This window comes from Perognathus longimembris, chromosome 28 (assembly GCF_023159225.1).
Source record: "Perognathus longimembris pacificus isolate PPM17 chromosome 28, ASM2315922v1, whole genome shotgun sequence".
NCBI lineage: Eukaryota > Metazoa > Chordata > Mammalia > Rodentia > Heteromyidae > Perognathus > Perognathus longimembris.
The window spans coordinates 77,995,067-78,019,103 of NC_063188.1; the positions used below are offsets into that span (position 1 = coordinate 77,995,067).

The window sequence follows — 24,037 nt, forward strand, 5'->3', positions numbered from 1 at the left end:
AGGGGGCTCAGGCTTCCCACTACCACCCTGAACCTAAAGGACTGGACCCGGAAGCCCTTCTAATGGGTGCCTGTCCAGTCCACTCTATATTTGGGGTTGTCTGGTCCGCTCCTACACAGGAACGGGAGAGAGAGAGCCTCAAGACTGTGTGGTCTGCCCCCTCACAGGGGCAGGAGAGACATAGTCGAACCTGTAAGCTGCGGCTCCCTAAGTCTGTCTGTAAGTGTTGTCTGGTCTTTGTGCCTGTGATTATTTTTGTGTGTTTCTTCCTTGCGCTGTGCCTGACTGACAAACGGATGATGGGGAACGTTCCTTCCACTCCCCTGGACTTGACTTTAGCTCACTGGAAAGATGTACAGGTGACAGCCCACAATCAGTCAATCAGTGAGAGTGTCTGCAAAAAAGAACTTTAGGGGGACCCCCACCCAGCCTTCTTAAGCAGAAAATTCTTTGGTGTGCTAAAATGTTTTACTAAAACTATCAAGCCCTGGAAAATGAGGCTGGAGAATGCTAAAATCATTTGTTAAAGGTTTTTTCTTTTTGGCCAGTCCTGGGCCTTGGACTCAGGGCCTGAGCACTGTCCCTGGCTTGTTTTTGCTCAAGGCTAGCACTCTGCCACCTGAGCCACAGGGCCACTTATGGCCGTTTTCTGTATATGTGGTGCTGGGGAATCGAACCAAGGGCCTCATGTATACGAGGCAAGCTCTCTTGCCACTAGGCCATATCCCCAGCCCTGTTAAAGGTTTTTGTCTTAAAATGTAAGGCCAATGCTTATTCAGCACGCTTTAAGATCTTTTGAAAATGTATGTGTGTGTGCATGTGTAAGTGTGAACATGTTCAAGACTGCAGTATGATGCAAAACTAAGTTTAAGTTTAAACTCAAAGGGTCATCAGTTGGGGCATTACCAAATGCTTTAAAGGATTTCTCAGGGTTCTTTAAAATTAAAAAAAAATCAGAGCTAAGTGTCAGAAATTTGGATTTAAAAGGATATATATATACTAAACTAATGGGGATAGAAGTAAACTCTCATTAATTCTATGTATGGAGGAAGAAATGGCAAAATGGGCCAATGTTTCTCACTAATATATTGGAAAGCTGAATGGATAAGTATTTCTAATTGTAATTCTTGCATTAAGGAAAAATTCAAAGGTCTTCATGCCATGCAGTAACTGGGACTGAAGAAAAAAAAAAAAAAAAGAGGCTCTTTTGAAACAAGCAGCCCGTAGGCAAAGGGCGGCACCTGGTTTCAGAATGCCTATGAGCTTCAGTTTTTCCAATGCAGATAAAAGCTAAAATGTTGTGTTAGTGTTAAAAAAAAAAGGCTTTGGAAATCAAGAATACATTTCTCGATAAGAAATTTGGAAGTAAAATTGTCCTAAATAATTATTGCAAAGTGAGAAAAGGAGAATTATGGCTACAAAATGTTTAATTGCCATTCCAGCTTCTTTGTAGGTTTTTTGTAAGTTTCCAGCAGGCCCACAGAGAAGCACAGGTGATTCCTACAAGTTTGTCAAGATCTAATAGTGACCCTTAAAAAGTTCCAGGTAAGAGAGCATGCTTAAAAACTACTTCTGTGTGGACCACCTTGTTGCTTATAATTGGAGTAAAGTGGCCCCTTATAAGACTCACTGATCTGAATCTGCGGTTCGAAGCCAGCCTGGGCAAAGAAAGGTCCCTGTGAGAGACTTGTCTCTAATCAGCCAGCAGAGTGCTGGGAACGGAGTTGTGTGGAGCTCAAAGTGGTAGGGTGCTAGTCTTTTAGCTAGAGAGCTGGGGGACAGCGCTCAGGCCCTGAGTCCAAGTCCAGTGGAAAGTCACTCCTCCTGGGACAAAAGTGATGGAGCATCCAGAGGCAGTAAGCCACTGCTTGGATGGCAGAGATGGTGTCAGATCCTAGAGTCACTCCTGTTTGGCCTTTCAAAAGTTGATCAAAGCTGGGAAGTCCTAGAAGAATAGTTCATAAGCATGCCTTTCCAATGCCCATGTCTGTCTACTGGGCAGGAACTTGCCAGTCATCTGTGATATTGGTTAGTAAGGGGAAGTTTGTCAAATGAGAGGATAGATTAAAATCTCACCACCACCCCCGCATTTACTCAAAGCTCTGACTGGCAGTGAGAATTTTAAGCTGATACATCTGTTTAGGAAAGAAAGCTTGTAGACTTGAGATTGTGTCCTTATTGAGATCTGTTAAAGACCTGCAAAGGTAATTTTTTTTAGGTCATCAGAGATCAGTTCCCCAGCCAGTTAGGAAAAAGCTTTTACAAACTAGAATGTTAAAAGGCACAAATTTGTAAACCTGAAGTCACCCATCTGGGCTTCATATTAAAAGAGAGCAAGCATTGGCTGTCAGATGCACGTAACAAGACTGTGCTAAAAATCCCTGTGCCTAAATCAGCCAGACAAGTCAGAGTTCCTGGGAACAGCAACAGCAGACTTTTGCCGGCTGTGGATACCTGGGTTTGCTGAGATGGTCAAGCTTCTATATGAACAGAGGTATTGACTCTAGTAGACCCAGGGCCACGAGCTTTGCTTCCTGTGCCCCAGTATTCCCAAGAAGATTTGGAGTAGATAAAGAAAATTCCCATGGCCCACAAAACCCCGGACAGAAGGAAACAATGACTGGTGGAAAACTTGTGAAGGGAAACTTACCCTGCCACAAGGGCTGGGTAAGGGGATCCTTAAGAGAATCCACTGAGTTTCTCACATGGGAACCCAAAAAATGCAGGACTTGCTCCGACACTCCAAAGTGAAAATTAGACAAGGAGATCAACTTACTGAAGATATTGTTAAAAATTGCAAGGCCTGTCAGCTTTCCAATGCCCCCAATCAACAGATTACTAAAGGAGCTCGCCTCTGTGGGAAACTAGAGGCATGCAAAACAGAGGTACAGAGACTAAACTTATAAGAAATGGTGACAGGCCCTTTGGTTACTACATTGGGCCCTACTGGCCCATGCCTTACCTCTATATCATCCCCTAGACATGCAAGCCATTGAAATGGACAGAATGGAGCCATGATTGGCTCCCAAGGTACCAAAAAGAAAAAGGGGGAAATGAAGTGCCAGACTTTGAAGTCAGGCCCCATTTTACCACGTGAACCCATTTTACCATGTGAACCCCATTTTAGAATCGAACCCTGAGCCAATCAGATTTGTACCTGTGTCCTAATCTTGCTTGCTTGAACACCTGATTGTTGTAACCTTGTTCTTTGCCTTTATAAGCCCTGTGTAATCACAGCTCAAGGCTCCCTCCTAACCTCCGCTGTATCAGTGGGTAGGAAGAGGCCCGAGTTGCAGCTCGCTTAAATAAAGCCTTGCCTTGCTATTGCATTTCGGAATGTCTGAGTCTCGGTGGTCTTCTTGGTGGTGGTCTTGCAACTTGGCACAACATTACTAGACACTGTTATAGGTATTTCCTATGTCTCCTTTAGTGGAGGGCATTTATTATCTCCATCTACTGGCAAGGAGATATATTTATGATGTATTTATGTATTGGAGATGGAACCCAGGGCCACACTTGATACACCTTCAGCCCTTTTGTTCATATTTGTGTATGTGTGTACTGGTCCTAGGCTTGAACTCCCGGTCTAGGAGCTGTCCCTGAACTTTTGTGGCCAAGGCTAGCACTCTACTACTTGAGCCACAGCTCCAATTTCGTGTACACTTGTGCACACATGTGTACACACACAAACACCAGCAATTTCCAGATTTCACAAGACATCTTGAGGGCCTTGAAATAGAATGTTTGTAACTATGCACCGAGCTTTGGGAAACAGAGCGGCCTGCTAGTTCTACCAATATGGAGGTTGAACAAAGCATACCCCTGAGTTTTCTTTTGAACTTTGTATTAAATAAAATTTCCAACATATAGAAGAGGATAGTATTTTTTTCTTGTGTTGGTCCTGGGCTCTAACTCAGGGCCTGGGGTCAGTACTCAGCTTCCTAGCCACTGGTGCCTGGCTAGGACAGTATATTTTTTTCTTTCTTTTTTACAATTCCCCACGATTATTTTTTGGTGTCAGTACTGAGGTTTGAACTCAGGGCCTCATGCTTTCCCTCACCAATTTATTCAAGGTTGGTGCTCTACCACTTGAGCCTCATTTCCAACTCTAGATTTCTTGTTAATTTGAAATTAGTTTGCTTGGGCTGGCGTTGAATCTTGATTCTCAGTTGTCAGCCTCATGAATAGCTAGGATTTACAAATGTGAGATGCCAACTGCTCATCTCATTTTTTTGGTCAGTCATAGGGCTTGAACTCAGGGCCTGAGTGCTTTACACTCAAGTCTAGCACTCTGATTGGAGATCAGTTTCATGGAGTTACTTGACTGGGCTGGTTTTAAACCACAATCCTCAGATCTAGAGGTCCTGAGTAGCTAGGATTATAGGCGTGAGCCACTGGCGCCTGGATCATCCCCAAAATTAATTAGTGTCAACTGATAGTTGTACATAGGGGGTTTCACTGACATGTCCTTGATCAGACCCACTTCACCGTTCTCCATTATTCCTCTCCCCACAAAAGGATAGGATAATGAACCTTCATGTATCCATCATCTAGATTCAATAATTCTCAAACTGCAGGCACTATAATCACTTCAGAGATTTGGGATCAGCTGTCCTCATGAAAATATGATAAACTAGTAATGTTTTATAAGCAAACTATTATTCATGGATGAAACTTTTCTTCCCTTCCCTAGATAAATGGATAGAATAGATTCCAGTGAAGAAAAATGCACTTGTTACTGACTGCAGTTTAAAGACTGCAAATCCCTACTTTAGCAACTATTAAAAACATGTAGGGCTGGGGATATAGCCTAGTGGCAAGAGTGCCTGCCTCAGATACACGAGGCCCTAGGTTCGATTCCCCAGCACCACATATACAGAAAACGGCCAGAAGCGGCGCTGTGGCTCAAGTGGCAGAGTGCTAGCCTTGAGCGGGAAGAAGCCAGGGACAGTGCTCAGGCCCTGAGTCCAAGGCCCATGACTGGCCAAAAAAAAAAAAACAAAACATGTAGGAAGGGCTGGGAATGTGGCTTAGCGGTAGAGTGCTTGCTTAGCATGCATGAAGCCCTGGGTTCAATTCCTCAGCACCACATAAACAGAAAAAGGTAGAGTGCTAGCCTTGAGCAAAAGGAAGCCATGGATAGTGCTCAGGCCTTGAGTTCAAGTTCCAGGACTGGCAAAGAACGAAGGAGTGGGGTATACAGTGGTAGATGGCATGTCTGGCATACATACACAAGGCTCTGGGTTCCATCCTCAACAATGCAAAAAATGGGGTTAAAAATTGACTAGATGAGGGCTGGGATGTAGCTCAGTGGCAAAGTGCTTGCCTAGCAAGTGCAACATCCTGGGTTCCATCCCCAGTAGCAAAAAAGAAAAGACAAAAAAAATGCAGATACATTTTTTTGACTATGAGTGAAGTTGTCCCTGTAGGTTTGCTCTTCAATGGGCTAAGACCCTGGCTCCTTTCTCATTCTGCTTCCCCAGCCCTGACATGAGAGATCAGCTCTACCATACCCTCCCCACCATGTCCCACTTACTATGGCCCCAAATCAACAGACAAGTGATCATGAACTGAAACCTCAGGAACTATGAGTCAAAATAAATTTTTGTTCCTCTAAGTTGATTCTCTCAGGTGTTTTGTCAAAGGATACTAGAGTTAATTAACGCAGTACATTTACACAGCTTTTATTTATGTTCTGACATTCTGTGAACAACAATTGAGTTCATTTTCTTTCTTAAATTTTGTCATTTTTAGTTAATCATGGCCAAAAAGAGAGAGCTGCTTGATTTTCAATCTATTGTTAGTTCTCTAACAGTTGAAGAAACTTTGAATCATATTCCATGGCTTGCTAAAGATGAAAAGTATATTCAATTTATTCAGGTAAGACTTTTATTTTCTTTTTTTTTTTTTTTTTTTTTTTTGGCCAGTCCTGGGCCTTGGACTCAGGGCCTGAGCACTGTCCCTGGCTTCTTCCCGCTCAAGGCTAGCACTCTGCCACTTGAGCCACAGCGCCGCTTCTGGCCGTTTTCTGTATATGTGGTGCTGGGGAATCGAACCTAGGGCCTCGTGTATCCGAGGCAGGCACTCTTGCCACTAGGCTATATCCCCAGCCCAAGACTTTTATTTTCTGACAATATCATCTTCCATCAAGCCAAAACATAACCTTGAAGAAGTTAGGATTTTGGGTGTGGACAGGAGAGAGAAACTGGGGGAGAGGGAGGGAAGGGGTGGCTTTTTCAGAAAGAAATGTATTCATTATCTGATCTAAGTAACCTCTGTACATCACCCTTACAATAGCAATAATTTGTCTAAGGATTTAACCATAAAATTTTTTTTGACTATATTAGCCGGGTGTGAGTGTGTCATGCCTGTAATCCTAGCTACTCAGGAAGCTGACATCTGAGGATTGCAGTTTGAAGCCAGTCCAGGCAGAACAGTCTATGAAACTCGTATCTCCATGAAACTACCCCGCCCCCCCCGAAAAAAGGTAGAAGTGGAACTGTGGCTCAAATAGTAGAGTGCTAGACTTGAGCAAAAGCTCAGGGAGAGAATTCAGACCCTGAATTCAAGCCCCAGGACCAGCACACAAAATATTGATTGCTGCCAGGTGCTAGTGGCTTACATGTGTAATCCTACTCACGAGGCTGAGATCTGAGGTTTGCAGTTTGAAGTCAGCCAGCCTGGGCAGGAAAGTCCCTGATACTCTTCTTTTTACCAGTCCTGGGGCTTGAACTCAGGGCCTGAGCACGGTCCCTGGCTTCTTTTCTTGCTCAAGACTAGCACTCTACCACTTGAGCCACAGTGCCACTTCCAGCTGTTTCTATATATGTGGTGCAGAGGAATTGAATCCAGGGCTTCGTGTATACAAGGCGAGCATTTTACCACTAGGCCATATTCCCAGCCCAAGACCCTGATATTCTTATCTTCAATTAAACCACCAAAAGCCAGAGATAGAGTTGTGACTCAAGTTGCAGAGCACTAAGCCTTGAGCCAAAAAAAGTTTAAGGACAGTGACCAGACCCTTAGTTCACACCCCAGGATCAGAAAAAAAAAGGCAATGTTGTCAAGTGTCTGTGGCTTACACCTATAATCCTAGATACTCAGGAAGCTGAGATTCAGAGGACTGTAGGTTTATTTTTTTGTGGTACAGAGTATTTAGCTCACAGCCTCATGCTTGCTAGGAAGGTGTACTACCACATGAGCCACAACTCCAGCCCTTGATTTTTTTATGCTGTGCTGGGGCATGAACTCAGTTAGGGTATGCAGCTATTGCTTGGCGTTTCCTGCAAGACTGGTATTCTACCATTTGAGCCACAGCTCCATTTCCAGCTTTCTGTTGGTTGATTGGAAATAAGAGTCTGAGATTTGTCTGACCTAGCTGGCTTCAGATCCTCAAATCTCAGCCTTATGAGTAGCTAGGATTATAGGTGTGAGCAATCTGTGCCTGGCAAAAGGACTGTAGTTTGAAGTCAGTCCAAACAGAAAAGTTGTTCAGACTCCATCTCCAAAATAATCAGCAGAAAGATGGCCTTGAGGTGTGCTCAAGTGGTATAGCAACAGGTGTGAAAGCCACTAAAGTTTAAGTGTGAGGCTCTGAGTTTCAACCTAAAATCAGAAAAAAAAAATGCTCTAGGGTAGAACACAATGCAAAGCCATAAAACAATTTTTTGTGTTGGGATTTGAATTCAGGGCCTGGGCAGTGTCTCTTAGCTTTTTGGGTCAAGGCTGATGCTTTTTTTTTCTTCCAGTCCTGGAGCTTGGACTCTGGACCCGAACAGTCCCTGGCTTCTTTTTGCTCAAGGCTAGCACTCTACCACTTGAGCCATAGCGCCACTTCCAGCCTTTTCTGTTTATGTGGTGCTGAGGAATTGAACCCAGGGCTTCATGCATGCTAGGCAAGTACTCTACCACTAAGCCACATTCTGAATCCCAAGGCTGATGCTTTCACTTGAGGTACAGCTCCACTTTCAGCTTTTCTGTGTTTAATTGGAGTCTCATGGCTTGGAACAACAATCCTCAGATCTCAGCTTCCTGAACAGCTAGGATTTACAGGTATGAACCACCAAATAAATATTAACAAATTTAATAATATAAAAACTTTCTGATCACAGTAGTATGAAAATAGAAATTAGTAATGGGACAAAAAACTGGAAAATGTGCAAATATGAATACATTGAACACCACCAACTCCTGGACAATTAGTGGGTCAAATCAAAAAGGGAAATATTGAGACAAATATACATGGAAACACAACATACCAAAACTACTTACAGGATAAAGGCAATTAATAAGAGGAAAGCTTATAGTAACAAATACCTACACTAAGAAAAAGTTGTTACAAAAAAGCCAGGGGTAGGGCTGGGAATATGGCCTAGTGGTAAAGTGCTCGCCTCGTATACATGAAGCCCTGGGTTCGATTCCTCAGCACCACATATATAGAAAAAAGGCAGAAGTGGAGCTGTGGCTCAAGAGGTAGAGTGCTAGCCTTGAGCAAAAAGAAGCCAGGGACAGTGCTCAGGCCCTGAGTCCATGCCCCAGGACTGGCAACAAAAAACAAATAAACAAAAAAGCCAGGGGTAGAGTAAGTTAGTCTTGAGCAAAAAGAATCTAGGAACAGTAGTTAGGCTGAGTCCTGAGCCTCAGGACTGGCAAAAACAAAAATAAAAACAGAAAAAGTTGTTACTTAGGAGGCTGAGATCTGAATGTCATGGTTGGATGCCAACCCAGGCAGAAAAGTACTGAACTAGACGTATAGCTCCAGTGCTGGTGCACCAGTTACTAGCAAAAGAGCCAAAGGAGAATACAAGGCCTTGGAACAGAACTACAGAGCTGGAAATGGTACATGTGGACAACTCTAGCACTAGGGAAACTGTGGCTGGAAGATTATCAAGTTCAAGGCCAGCCTGGGTTATACAGAAAGTTTCAGGCCACTTTGAGCTACATACCAAGTTCACAGCCAGCTTGGGTCTTACACAATGAGACTCTGACTCAAAACAAAGGCTTGCTGGGTGCCAGTGGCTCACATTTGTAATCCTAGTTACTTGGGAGGCAAGATCTGAGGATGGCAGTTCAAAGCCAGCCTGGGCAGGAAATTCTCTGAGACTCTTAGCTCCAATAAACTACTCAAAAAAGCTGGAAGTTGCCCTGTGGCTCAAGTGGTAAAGTGCTCACTTTGAGCAAAAGAAGCTCAGGGACAGTGCCCAGGTCGAGTTAAAGCCCCAGGACTGGCAAAAGCAACAACAGTGGTATATGCAGCAGTGGTACTCACTAGACACTTTGCTGAAAATGAACTATACAATGTATGGGTAATGATGGGAGGGGAAAAAAACTGGGAGTAAGCACAGGAGAGACATTGTCTAAAAAGAAATGTGCTCTTTACTTGATGTTTGTTGACTTATGTAACCAACCCCTCTGTACATCATCTTTATAATTTACAACTTAACAGGACAGAGTGCTACCCTTGAGCTGAGGAGCTTAGGGTCAGTGGACAGGCCGAGTTCAAGCCCCACAACCAGCCAAAACAAAAAACACAACACAAAAATATATTAGGTCACTGTGAGGTGTGAATGCAAACCTGTGCGGCCATCATGTGTATTGTTATTTACTAAAATGATATGTAGTGCAGGACTGTCATAAATCAGAAAGGCTAGGTGGGGGCTAAGGCCTAGCTACATGGGAGGCTGAGATCTGAGGATCATGGTTCAAAGCCTGCCTGGGCAAAAAAGCCGAGTGGGACCTGGGAACATGGCCTAGTGGTAGTGTTTACCTGGGTTGATTCCTCAGCCCCACATATAGCCAGAAGTGGCACTGTGGCTCAATTGGTAGTGCTAGCCTAGGGCAAAACAGAAGCCAGGGACAGCACTCAGGCCCTGAGCCCAAGCCCCAGCACTGGCCCCCCTCCGAAAAAAAAAGCCAAAAGTGGAAGTGGAGAAAGCCTGAGTTCTGCATGTCCCCTCACAGTCACAAAACTATAAGCACAGGAAGTAGTGCTGTGGCTTAAGAATTAGACAGCTAAAAAAAATGTTAAACAGCTGAGAGCAAAAAGCAGTACACACACAAAACTGTATACACATTGCTGCCAAGATATATAGCAGACTAGAGGCAGGGCTCAAGTGATAACTTTTATTTATGCTTTCAGATGGTTAACTGGGGTCTTTTCTGCCTGGGGTGGCTTCAATTACAGCTATCAACTCCAAACTCCTTAAATTGGGTGTTGTCTCTATAAACACAGCTATTCAATGGAGTTGCTTGCAACAAAAATCCAGTAGCTTAAATGGTAGAGTACTAGCCTTGAAGTTCAAGGATAGTCTCCAAGGTGGAACTGGCAACTCTCCCCCGCAAAGTGAAGGGTGAACAGCCATTATATCCAAAGTGCATTTATGCAGAGGGCGTGGATGGGGAAGTGATATTGATCAATATGCACTGCAGTCATAACCTGACTTGGGGAACTGAAACTCCTTTTCACAACTACTCAATACACATGTTTTTTGTGAACTATTGAGGCTTGAAACTACCCCTCAATCTTTTCATTCAAGATGGGAGCTCACTCACCTTGGGCCACATCTCTTAGGGCTTTTCTAGTGGCTAATTGGAGACAAGTCCCTCAGACCTCTCTACCCCTGCTTGGGCAAGTGGTAGTAATAAAAGCAGTTCAGGGATAGCACCCAGGCAGAGTTCAAACCCCAGCATTGGCAGAGGAAAAAGTCTGGGGGAAGGAGTATTTCAGGAGCAAATGCACAAACCAATAGCCCTGCATTCAATACACAGCAGCCCCCGCCCCCCCAAAAAAGGACTCCAAACATATTAAGAAATGTTTATTCAAAATGCCCACAGCATATTCTTAACCTTGTATATAACACTGTCAATTTAATCCCATCCCAGATTCTAGGGAGAAACATTGCAAGCCTTAGCCATGTTTTTTTTTTTTTTAAAAAAGAGACCATCAGATCATTTTACTAGTTTTCTTGCTGACAGCCTTGAAAAAGCTTCTAGCTCAGTATTTTTCACTTTCCTATGCCCCCTAAATCCAGATTGGGGGGGAGACACTAAGAGGAATGAGCCTTCATAAACTTAACACTGAATTCCTACCCCTTTGTGAGATAAGTAGGGTTTTAAAGCTTTTTCTACTTAGGTGAGGTAGAAAAGCTAGGATTTGGGACCTGAGAACAAACCTGAAATTCTGCATCTTGAGAAGTCTTCAGGGTAAAGTTCTAAATGAATCCCTAGCGTACACACACACACACACACACACACACACACACACACACACGCACGCACGGTGTAATGGCTTCCATCAAGTTTTACTAAAGCGGGGCATGGTGGAGCCATGGCAGCTGTCTTTCCTAGGAAGTGGCAGAGGGTGTGGCCCAAATGGAAAAGCCACTTGCCTACATGTAAAATCAGGGTCTCAATCACCAGTGCCACAGGGGATGGAGGAAGAGTAATTTTTAGCAGGGATGGGACATTGGATACCTTTAAACGGGTAGGGTGGGAATATGGCCTAGTGGTAGAGTGCTTGCCTTGCATACAATTAAGCCCTGGGTTTGATTTCTCAGCACCACAAACATAGAATATGAGCAAAAAGAAACTAGGCACAATGCTCAGGGCCTGAGTGCAAACCACAGTACTGGCAAAAAAAAGGGAGGGGGGCCTGGCCATGACATTAGCTATTTGGGACCAAGAATACCACTGATATACCACTTGTGTACTGGGCATATCATATACAAGGTTCTGGGGTCAATTTTTAAGCACCAACTGTGTGTACCAATGCTGAGTGCTGTCCCTGCGCTTTTCTGCTCAAGGCTAGTGTTCTATCACTTGAGCCACAGTTCAACTTTGGGTGATTTTGCTGGTTTATTGGAGGCAAGACTCTCCAGGACTTTCCTGCCCTGGCTGGTTTAGTACTGTGATCCTCAGCTGTCTCTTGAGTTGCTAGGATCACAGGTGAACCACTTGAGCCTAGCTCAAATGTGGAATTTTATGAGGTTATGGCACAACACAAATTTGTGCTGCAGGACTTCTGTGCAAGAGACTGGGTCTCTCATGGCTGTTTACCACAATGCAACTCCTGACAGAAAGAACATGTCAGACAGTTTTTGAGGCTATTTGTGGTCTTCATTGAACAAACCTAGGTAACTTTTTGTCATAAGCACTTTGGAGTTAATTTTGGCATCTTACTTCAGATGAGAAGCTGGTGGTAAGAGGTGGTGTATTTTCTATCCAGGCAGTGAGTGGCTTCCCCACCCCACCCCCACTTGCAAGGCAGTAATAATGGTCTTCCTGGTCCCACCAGTTTCCCAAAAGCCCAACAAAGAATGTTTCCTCAGACCAAGTACCCACCTGGTGGGGTTAGCCACAATGCCCCATAACCTGGGCCTGGCTCACTGGGTCAGGCAGAAGTCTGGGAAGTTCCTGAGTCTCTCCATCCACCTGCCAAAGCAAATTCATGACCATTTGGGTAGGAGAAAGGGTCCTTGGGGCATGTCTCTCTCTAGTAGCTGCAAGAGGCAAGTCTCCATGCTCCAGGAAAATGTGAACACGCAGCTTAATGTCCTGGAACCTTGTGGTAGTTGGCCAAGTATTGGTCAAATGGGGAAAAAGGGTGACATTTTTCTGTTCCACAGTGGAATCAACTAAGGAATAACATAGTTTTTATAAAGAAAGGTAGAATTAAGAAACTAAGGCTAGGTAGGAATAACAAAAACCAGACTAAAAAATAGTGTTAACACCTTCCTACTCAAGAGACAAGGCTGAATTCCTGTAACTGAGCTGTGGTAACTATTGCCAGCTGTCAACTCTTTGAACCTTCTACAGAAAACAGGCCAGTTGCTAGTGGTTCAGACTCATAATCCTAGCTACACATGAGGCTGAGATTTGATGACTGCTGTGTGTCTGAGACTTTTCTCTCCAACTAACCACCAGAAAATGAAAAGTGGCGCTGTGGCTTAAAGTGGTAGAGTGCCAACCTTGAGCAAAAAGAGCTCAAGGACAATGCCCACGGCAGAGTTCAAGCCCCATGACAAAAAAAAAATAAAGGTCAAACATCCCTGAAGCTAAGATAAAAAATGCCTGAGTTCATGTTGAACCCTGGAATCTAGTTTGAGCTGAGGACCTTGTTTTCAAACCAGGTTTGTCAAGTCTCTCAAAGAATAAGTCTACCCACCTGAGCAACTGGAATCATTTCACAAGACTAGTAACATTAAACATCTTCACTCCCCTTCTACCCACCCCACCCTTTTCCTTTTTTCAGTTCTGTGGCATATACAAAGAATCCTTGCCTGCATTCTATTAATTTCCAGTTAATTATCCTACCCTCTCTTCTATCCTCCCCCACCCCACAAGTACCCATTTTGTAGTACTATTTGTTTGGCCTTTAGTTTTTCTAAAGAATTACAATATTTGCCTTATAGATTCTACTATACTTTAATTCATTCCCATTTGGGTGCCACCCAGTGTACTTAGTTCTAGACTTATAGGCACAAAATGCTTTGTTAAATGGCAAAAAGTCAATGTATAATCTAAATTAAGAAAAGTGAGAGAAGAAGTGGGTAAGAATGTTGAAAGGGGTGACACTGATCAAGAGCGTATTCATAAACTGTTGAATAGCAACTCCTTTGTACAACTATCTAAAGGAAAATTAAAATAAAACCTAGGACCACTGTCATAAGGTTTAAGACTCATGCCCTGGGTCTGAGGTGTTCATTCTCAGAACAATCTTCTGAGGGTACCTATCTCATGCTCACAGTCAAACCTAAGTAAATCAATACTGACTATACCACAAGACCAAGAAATCAACTCCAGAAACCCATTTCCAGTCAGTAAGGCCCACCATACCTCATGTCTCAATGTGTACTCAAGCCTTGCAACTTCAGTTCAGTACTTTTGGCAGTCCCTACCCTCTCCCCCATTGTTCCAACCTTCCCTCCTCCTGGATCTGCCTCTATTTTAAGGAAAAAAGCATTATCAATGTCAATTTGTATTCAGGTTTCATCTTTTAATCAGCTCCATGAAGGACATCCTAAACACTACATGAGACACAACAGAATATCTTTTTCTTCCAGTATTAAAAAATGACATTCACAAACAGTTTAAAGGAGCTTTCCTATATAATCAAGGTGGTGATCTTGAATTTAAAAAATCTGTAAGCTAATTACGTTCTTGATGCAGACTGCTTATAGATACATTTAGAAATCACTTTCTGGCCATGATAAACATTGTATACAGGTTTTAAAAACGTCCCTAAATACACATCATTTTTAGTTTTAAAAATCAGTCTGACCAATCTTTTTGGTCAGAAGGAATAATCCTGAGAGCTCTAACAAAAAACCTGATAAAAAGATAAAAATACCTGGATTCTAAAAATTTGTCTTAATTTGTCTTTAAATGGGAAAAAACACATGGAGCTTTCTGAAAGGTATTTAACAGGCTACCTTGGGAGCTCAATTAAAAAATATAACTTGATGTACTAAAACAGATGTTTCAACGCAGCTCCAAAAATCTTTATAAATACAGCAATTTGGAAGGACGATCCTGGATCAGAAGTGTTATTCCTTGTGTATCTGAGAACAGTAAGAAGGGGTAGAATTGTGATGTCAGGAAGAAAACAGGCTGACAACATGCTCACCTCTTTATCTCTTCCAGCCCCCAAAGAGGGTTATGGGTGGGTTTTTAGGACCTCCCCCAAGCAGACTAGCCTTGACATGCAGAGAGCGAGGAAAGCCGGAGTGGTGTTTGTTGGGCTGTCTGGGTGAGGGATGCAAGCGCAGCCAGAAATACTGAGCAGTGTGGCAAGAACAAAAGAAAAGAATTCAGAGGGTTTGGTAGGCAAAGATCTGTTTAGTGCCAACATTCAGGTCTCTCACCTACATATGTGCGCATGTCTCATCTCAGTTGTCGTAATTGTCTCTGTAATTTCCTCCTGAGTAGCGGTCATAACCACCCTGGCTTCTGGGAAAAAGCACAATTGTTTTACAGGAATGCATTCTACACCAAGGATAACATTAAAAAGTGTACATTTTATAATAAAAACATCTAAGACAGAATATATGAAATACATGCACTTCATGTAGTAAACCCAATTTTGTGAGATAAATCAAGTGTGAATATCCAGGCTACTTCAACCTTATTTCTCAGCTACCCACCTGCCACTGTAATCTCTGGAGCGTCCATATCCATATCCATATCCTCCAGGCCGACTGTCATATCTGCCACTCCCATATCCCTGGTCCCCGCCACCTATAGCACATAGAAATTTAAATGGGAGCTATCTAGACATAGGCCACCAATAGGTAACTCTTCTCAGCAACCACATGATCGAACCTGTCACTGCACTTACCTCTAGAGTAGCTGCGACCACGTCCATGGCCCCCAAAAGCACCCCCTCTGGTGCCCCGGGCAGACTTGCCTGCATGGTCCACTCGGATCTGGCGACCATCCAGGGACTAGGTTTGGGAAGGAGACACAAGGAAGAAAGGTTGGCAGTAAGTCAGGCAAAAGGTAAAGGAAATGTGGGCATGGGCAGTTGGGCAAGAGCCCAGAAATACCGGCTGGGCACCAGTTTGTGGGTGCCATGTTCCAAAACTAGCTCCTCTGACCAGAATGGCTTCAACAGGAGCTATAGAATCCCACAAAATGACCTGAATCCACCGTGCTCCCCTGCTACTACTTACATCTTGACTGAACTCAGGCTGAGTTCTCCTCCCCACTCCTCTAAGCTGCCCAACTATTAGGGCTAGACACCTCTCTTGGTTTGAGGCTTCAGAGTCCATCCCAGAAGACTCACGAGGTCCTCTCCGGGCCAGGCCCACAGGTCTGCAGACTCTACTACCTAAGCCCAGGGCAGGTCAACCATCCTCAGGTGGCTTCTCGGCCTCATGCAGGACCAGTCGTCGCCTCCCAGGCAGCACGGCTCTGTCTGCCGCTGCCCTCCACCCCCTAGAACAGAAGGCAGTCATGCTCCTGTGAGTGGGCACAACGAGGCTTCATGGCCACGCTGCCTCTAGCAGACACAGAGGGGAAAACAGAACGGAGAAGTGTAAGATGGGGAGAGGACCCCTGGGTAAGTAGGAGGCCTCACCTCTCCATTCATGGCTCTCATGGCATCTGAGGCATGTTCTGGGTTGGTGAAGGTGATGAAGCCAAAACCTCGGGACCGTTGAGTCTCCCTGTCCTTGACAACCACCACTAGAAAACAAAGAAAGGAAGAAAAATGTAGTGAAGTCAGAACCTAAAAGAGTAGGCATACCTCTTCCACCAATGCTATAGGGCTCTCTTCAGCTTAAATCTCTACCCTAGACCTAAAGAAATATGTCTGACAATGCACACTGCAATCCCAGCACTTGGGAGTCAGAGGCAGAGGATCTGAATATTGACTTACCAAAACTGCTCAACTCCTTCAAGGTTGAAAAAAAATCACAGAAAAATTATAGGCGCAAAGTACCCATTTTTTTCTAACGCTCTTTGCAATTAAAGGGTACCAGTTTTGCTGTCACTGCCCCTCTCCATACACACACATTGGGTTTGGCCCAAGTTTCACCTTCAGAAATAGGCCCGAAGCTACTGAAGTGGTCTTCAAGTGCCTGCTCATCGGTGTTAAAGTTCAGTCCTCCCACAAAGAGTTTTCCTTCTTCAGAAGACATGGTAGTGAATTTGAATCCTGTGGGGGAGGATGGAAAAATAGCGGTAAAGAGGGCATGTGGCGAAAGGAATCAAAATGGGGAACCAAGAAAAGCACAGCAAACAGACAAAAGGATAAGACACTGAAAGAGGAAGGCTTAAATGGCGGGAATCTGCCAGGATGTCTGTCAGATTGCCGCCGCCATTTGAGGGCTGCAACCGCGCATGCTCACATCCCCTGCCACCACGCCCGTCATTTTGTTCCGCCGCGCATGTCCGGTACAGCCTGGCGTTCCCTCGGCGCCCGCAGAACAAGATGGCGGCCATCACGTGGGGAAAAAAGCGGGCAGCCGGTATTGGCTGTCGCGTGGTCACTGCTGCCACCAGCGCCGCCAGTCCCTCCCGGCATTCCTCTCACTCAGACGCAGCTCACTAGCCTCTCACCAAACAAGCTTTTCACCTCTAAGCTTGGGATCCCACCCGCGACAGGGAAGTTCTGGCCAAGATTTCTGCAGCCACTACTGTCCCCACAGGCGTTCCCTGATCTCGGCCGGCAAGGCGCGGGGGTGACGCAAGGAGTGGCCGCACCGCAAGAGACATTCCTTACCTTTGAAAGTGAAAAGACTGACACGCCAAGTTCGGCAGAGCAGGGAGAACAGGGAGGATGTCGCGCGGGAAGACGCTAGATAAAGAGTACGTAGCGTCGACGTCACACAACGTCCCCTAATACGCGCCTGCGTGCGTTCCTATTGGCTGAGCCCATCAGCTGGGGTAGGGCAAAAGGAAGGGATAGCCGAGAGAACAGAGCGATGCGTTCGGCGCGCTTCCGGGGATGGAGACAACTTTTGTGTGATTGGTGCACAGCGACATCAGCAGCCCCTCCCCCCAGCACTAGCAAAGCCGTCTTTTTTCACTCCCTTCAGTGCATGCAGTCTCGTATCCTTTTCCGAACTCGACGGATTCTCATTCTCCTTATTGGATCTTGGTCCTTACTATCTCACTAGGTTCCTGACAATGGAGCTATTCTCATCGGATGTCAATCTTCTTTACCTTCTAGTCTTGTAACCCTAATACCTCTCACGAGCCTGACGTTTTATCCCCCAGTGTCCCTGAAGTCATTACTCTTCAAAGATCTTACATTTTCTCAATGCTTGGTGCGGCCCTTTTGTTTTCTCCTCTCTATGTACTATCTAGTTGCCTGTCATAGGACCATTCTGATTTTCCTGTAATTTGAGATGCCTTCTACAAAACAGGATCGATCCTGCTTTCAAAAGATGCTAATGTCAATTCCCTTTCCACCTGCAGTTGCTCAGGGTAGATGAGCTCTTGAACCACAGAATAGACCTTCACAGCACAATGAAATCCAAAGCAAGTAATGAATCCCATTTTTTTTCATCCTTTACAATGAATGGATTGACAGATTTATTTTCCTTGCTGACCTCTGCATCAATGAGAGTCTGCACAGATTTCATGATTTACCTGTAGAATTAGTTTCTCTGACTTTATAAGGGCCCTCCTCTCCACCAAATCACATACCTCTGGCATGAGCACAGGCTAAATTTGTTAATTTTCAGAGTATTTTTGTTGAGCTGATTTTCAAATTGCCCAGTTTCAGGGATTCCTCAAATCGTTTTATCTTTATTTTTGGTTGGTCACAGGGCTTGAACTCTGGGCCTGGGTGCTGTCCCTGAGCACTTCAGCACAAGGTTAGTGCTCTACCACTTGAGACACAGCGCCAATTTTGGGTTTCTTGCAGTTAATTGGAGATTAGAGTCTCACAGACTTTCCTGCCTGGGCTGGCTTTCAACCAAGATCCTCAGATCTCAGCTTCCTGAGATAGGATTACAGGCGTGAGCCACTGGCGCCTGGCCAGTTTATTAACTTTTACATGTTGAATATTTTAATAAGCTACAGTCAACTATTGGGACATTTGCATTATTCAGTTTCTAAGTAGTATCTTTTGTGTGTGTATGTACAGATATAGGCACTGGATCTTTTTAATTTAGGGCTAGTTCTCTAGCACTTGAGCCACATCTTCAATTTTAGTGGGGTTCCCCCCCCCTTAATTAGAGATAAGTATCTCCAGGATTTGTCTGCCCTGGCTGGCTTCAAATCTCAATCCTCAGATCTTAGCCTCCTGAGTAGCTAGGATTATAGCTACGAACCATGGGTTCCTAGCTTTGGTTTTTCCCAAAACCTTCACATGCTAGTCAAGACTTCTAAACCTGGGTGCCAGTGGTTCGTGCCTATCATCTTAGCTACTCAGGAGGCTTGAGATATGAGGATAGCAGTTCTCAACCAGCTGAGAAATTTCCTATTCTTTTATAGTCATGGGGCTTGTCTCAGAGCTTCGACTCTGTCCCTGAGCTCTTTTGCTCAAGTCCAGCACTCTACAACTTTTTTTTTTTTTTTTTGCCAGTCCTGGGGCTTGGACTCAGGGCCTGAGCACTGTCCCTGGCTTCTTCTTGCTCAAGGCTAGCACTCTGCCACTTGAGCCACAGCGCCACTTCTGGCCGTTTTCTGTATATGTGGTGCTGAGGAATCCTACCCAGGGCTTCATATATAAGAGGCAAGCACTCTGCCACTAGGCCATATCCCCAGCCCCAGCACTCTACAACTTTGAGCCATAGTTACAGTTCTGGTTTTCTGGTGTTTAATTGGAGATTTAACTATCATATAGACTTTTCTGTCCTGGATAGCTTTGAACCATGATCTTTAGATCTCAGCCTCCTGAGTAGCTAGGATTACAGGGGTGAGCCACCAGTGCCCAGCAAAAACTGAGACTCTTATCTCCAGTTAACCTGCAAAAAGTTGGAAGTGGAAGTATGCTCAAATGGTAGAGCACCAGCTATATGTTCAAGTTCCAGTACCAGCACACACACACACACACACACACACACACACACACACACACACACACCCTTGACTTATAGGCACAATTAAAGAATTAGCTTTTATTTCATTCTTCTTTATTCCACTTGCTGCCTTCCATATATTATTTTTTTATGACTCAATCCTTTGGGTTTCTCTCTCTCTCTCTCTCTCTCTCTCTCTCTCTCTCTCTCTCTCTCTCTCTCTCTCTCTCTCTCTCCTCTCCCCCCTCTCTCTCCCTCTCCTGGGGCTTGAAATCAGGGCCTGAGCACTGTCCCTGGCTTCTTTTTGCTCAAGGCTAGCACTCTACCAACTTGAGCCACAGGCCCACTTCTGGCTTTTTCTATATATGTGGTGCTGAGGAAGCGAACCCAGGGCTTCATGTATACGAGGTGAGCACTTTGCCACTAGGCCAATTCCCGGCCCCCTTAAGCTGCACATTTTCTTTTAGTGATTTTAATTTTGTATGTAGTATTATTGTATTAAATGTTTCTAAACTTGTGATTTTTTTATCCAAGGACTATTTAGAATGTTAATTTCTCAAAACCAAGGGCTACAGTTTAGCTAATTGCTAATTATTATGGACGGAGAACATGTTTAATGTTACTATTTTTTTTTTTGCATGCTATAGATCTAACTCAGAGCCTTGTACATGCCAGGTAAGTACTGTACCACTAAGCTATACCCCTATCTTTTTTTTTTTTTTTTTTTTTTGGCCAGTCCTGGGCCTTGGACTCAGGGCCTGAGCACTGTCCCTGTTTTCCTTTTGCTCAAGGCTAGCACTCTGCCACTTGAGCCACAGCGCCACTTCTGGCCGTTTTCTGTATATGTGGTGCTGGGGAATCGAACCCAGGGCCTCATGTATACAAGGCAAGCTCTCTTGCCACTAGGCCATATCCCCAGCCCCTATACCCCTATCTTTTAATACTGATACTTTTTTTTGCCAGTCCTGGGGCTTAAACTCAAAGCCTGAGCACTGTCCCTGGCTTTCTTTTGCTCAAGGCTAGCACTCTACCACTTGAGCCACAGCACCACTTCTGGCTTTTTCTATATATGTGGTGTTGAGGAAATCGAACCCAAGGCTTCATGTATATGAAGCAAGCCCTCTACCACTAGGCCATATTCCCAGCCCCAATATTGATACTTTTAAATGTACTGAGGTCCAAGCACTGGTGGCTCACACCTGTAATGCTAGCTGCTCAGGAGGCTGAGATCTTAGAATCGCGGTTTGAAGTCAGCCTGGGCAGAAAAAAATCCCTGTGAGACACTTATCTCTAATTAACCACTCAAAAACTAGAAGTGGAACTGTGGCTCAAGAAGTAGAGCAATAGCCTTGAGTACAAAGAGCCCCATAACCAACAAAAAATAAAAAAAATAAATGTATGGAGGCCTTCTTTGTGCCCCAACATGATCTGCTTTTGTAGTTGTAAATATTCAAGAAGTCTTCTCCATTAAAACACAGTGTTGGGCTGGGAATGTGGCTTAGCAGTAGAGTGCTTGCCTAGCATGCATTAAGCCCTGGGTTCTATTTCTCAGCACCACATATACAGAAAAAGCCAGAAGTGGTGCTGTGGCTCAATTGCTAGCCTTGAGCACAGGGATGCTCACAGACAGTGCCCAGGCCATGAATTCAAGCCCCAGGACTGAAAAAAAAACACAAAAATAAAAGTGTTATATAGGTATGTTTTATGTGTATTTATGAAACATATGCTATACATATAAACATATATATGACGACTATATTGTATTCTCCTCTGTAATTTAGTTTTTCTGCCAGTCCTGGGGCTTGAATTCAGGGCCTGGGCAATGTCCCTGAGCTTTTTCTCTCAAGGCTAGTACCATTTGAGCCACATTTCCACTTCTGGCTTTTTTGGTAGTTAATTGTAGAGAATAATCTCACAGGCGTTCCTACCAGGCTGGTTTCAAGCCTCAATCTGTTTATCTCAGCCTCTGGAGTAGCTAGAATTAAAGGCTGGAGTTTAGCTTCTTTTCTTTTTTCTTTCTGCAAGGCTGGGTATTGAACTTGTGTCCTGGGACATGCTGGGTAAGCACACTACTACTGAACTATATCTCCAACTTTTTTTGTCATGGTGGTGGTACTGGCATTTTGGAAATCAAGGCTTCAAACTTCTTCTATTGGTGCTGTACCTCACAAGCCATGCCTCCAGTCCGTTTTTTGCCAGTCCTGGGGCTTGAAATCAGGGTCTGGGCACTGTCCCTGGCTACTTTTTGCTCAAGGCTAGCACTCTACCACTTGAGCCACAGCGCCACTCCTGGCTTTTTCTGTTTGTGTGTTGCTGAGGAATTGAACCCAGGGCTTCATGCATGCAAGGCAAGCACTCTACCACTAAGCCATATTCCCATCCCTATCCAGTCTGCTTTTTGCTCATTAAGTGATGATAGAATTTAACCAACTTTTCTGCCAGGGCTTGCTTTGAACCACCATCCTTGGCATATCAGCCTCCTAAGTAGCTAGGATCACAGGTGTGAGCCACCAGCACCAGGCTACACTTCAGGCTTTTTGCTGGTTAATTGTAGAAAAGAGTGTCATAGACTTTCCTTCTCTGGCTTGGCTTTGAATTGCCACCCTTGCCTCTTGAGGAACTAGGATTTTTTTTTTGCCAGTCCTGGGCCTTGGACTCAGGGCCTGAGCACTGTCCCTGGCTTCTCTTTGCTCAAGGCTAGCACTCTGCCACTTGAGCCACTGTGCCACTTCTGGCCGTTTTCTATATATGTGGTGCTGGGGAATCGAACCCAGGGCTTCATGTAGAGGAGGCAATCACTCTTGCCACTAGGCCATATCCCCAGCCCCCCCCCCTTTTCTGTTTTTAAGACAGGGACCGCCAGTGTTGTCCAGGCTGCCCTCAAACTCGCAATGTTCTTGCCGCTACCTCCTAAGTGCAAGGACTACAGGTATGCACTGCCATTAGTGGCTTGGATCTTTTTGTTGTTGTTCTGGTCCTCAGGCTTGAACTCAGGGCCTGGGCTCTCTTCCTGAGCTTTTGTGCTCAAGGATATTGCTCTAGCACCTGAACCACACCTCCACCTTTTTGGGGGGTGTATTTAATTGATGTTAAGTATCTCACAGTATTTCCTGCCTGGGATGGCATTGAACTGTGATCTCCTGAGTAGCTAGGATTATACACTTTGCCACTGGTGCCCAGCTCTGGATTAAACTTAAAAAAATCAATAAGGATATCTGTATTTTAAATATTTGCAATTACTATTATTTCATATTCATTGTGTGTGTGTGTGTGTGTGTGTGTGTGTGTGTGTGTGTGTGTGTGTGCCAGTCCTGGGGTCTGAACTCAGAGTCTGGGCATGGACACTGTCCCTGAGCTTTTTGTTCAGGGCTTTATGGCAATCTCAGGGGAGACAAATAAGAAGATGGTTGTCTGATGCTTCCTCACCTCTGGAAACATTACCTAGTACAACTTCTGGCCAGAAGCTTTACGATGACAGGATGGAGTTAACTCATCCACTGTCTGCTGTCCTTTGTAGAGGAAAACAGCGGCCTGTGAGAGATCCATACCTGATGAGAAGGTAAGGGGGGAGGGAGTTTGAAGTCCAGGTTGTCCTCCAATGTGGGATTCTCTTGCCTCAACCTCACATGTAACTTGGTTCTGTTTTTTGTTTTTGTCTTTTTTTTTTCAGTCACAGGGCTTAAACTTGGGGCCTGGGCACTATCTCTGAGCTCTTTTGCTCAAGGCTATTGCTCTACCACTTTGAACCACAGCACTTCTGGTTTTCTGGTTAATTGAAAATAGAGTTGCCTGGGTTTTCCTGCCTAAGCTGGCTTTGAACCATGATCCTCAGCCTCTTGAGTAGCTAGGATTATAGGTGTGAGCCACCAGAGCCTGGCTTTTTAAAAAAAAAATGTTGTTCTTTAATTTACTTTTATGGTGCCAGTACTGGGGTTTGAACTCAGGGCCTAGGTACTGTCCTTTAGCTTTTTTTGCTTAAGCCTGGCACTCTACCACCTGAGCTGCAGCTCCACTTCTGGCTTCTCCTTTTTTTTTTTTTCCAGTCCTGAGGCTTGGGACTCAGGGTGTAAGCACTGTCCCTGGCTTCTTTTTGCTCAAGGCTAGCACTCTACCTCATGAGCCACAGCGCCACTTCTGGCTTTTTCTGTTTATGTGGTGCTGAGAAATTGAATCCAGGCCTTCATGCATGCTAGGAAAGCACTCTACCACTAAGCCACATTCCCAGCTTCAACACTTCTGGCGATGGTTAAAGATGAGATTTTTCACAAATTTTCCTGCTTGGGCTGTCTTCGAGACAAACTCTTGAGATCTCAACCTCCTGAATAGTTAGAATTACAGATGTGAGCCACCAGTGCCCAGCCAGTATCTATTTTTGATCATTATTCTTCAAATACTTAGGTCACTTCTTTTAGGTCCTGGGTTTTATCAGTGCTTGGTTTGGTCAGTTTCTATCACTGAAACTGTTTAAGGCCAGGCCTTCAAGCTGCCTCCAAGCAAGTTACCAGATTAGTAGCCTTATAGCCCTGCTCATGGCTGCCAGTATTAGTGCATAAGACTTCTAGACAGGG

General features: G+C 44.6%; 1 protein-coding gene across 2 annotated transcripts; it reads right to left on the reverse strand.

The window, feature by feature from the left end:
* Nucleotides 1-13,968: 13,968 nt before the first annotated feature.
* Nucleotides 13,969-17,341, reverse strand: Rbm3 (RNA binding motif protein 3). Of its 2 annotated transcripts, none has more exons than XM_048335871.1 (7): nucleotides 17,222-17,341; nucleotides 16,535-16,654; nucleotides 16,076-16,182; nucleotides 15,335-15,440; nucleotides 15,141-15,234; nucleotides 14,862-14,943; nucleotides 13,969-14,558 (listed from the first exon to the last, which is right to left on the reverse strand). In XM_048335871.1, exons 2-6 carry the CDS (start codon nucleotides 16,635-16,637, stop codon nucleotides 14,886-14,888), a joined length of 468 nt encoding a protein of 155 aa, XP_048191828.1. In that variant the 5' UTR covers nucleotides 16,638-16,654; nucleotides 17,222-17,341; the 3' UTR covers nucleotides 13,969-14,558; nucleotides 14,862-14,885. The 2 variants fall into 2 exon arrangements, with proteins under 2 accessions (XP_048191828.1, XP_048191827.1); XM_048335870.1 differs by having other exon boundaries at nucleotides 14,862-14,946; nucleotides 17,222-17,340.
* Nucleotides 17,342-24,037: the final 6,696 nt, after the last annotated feature.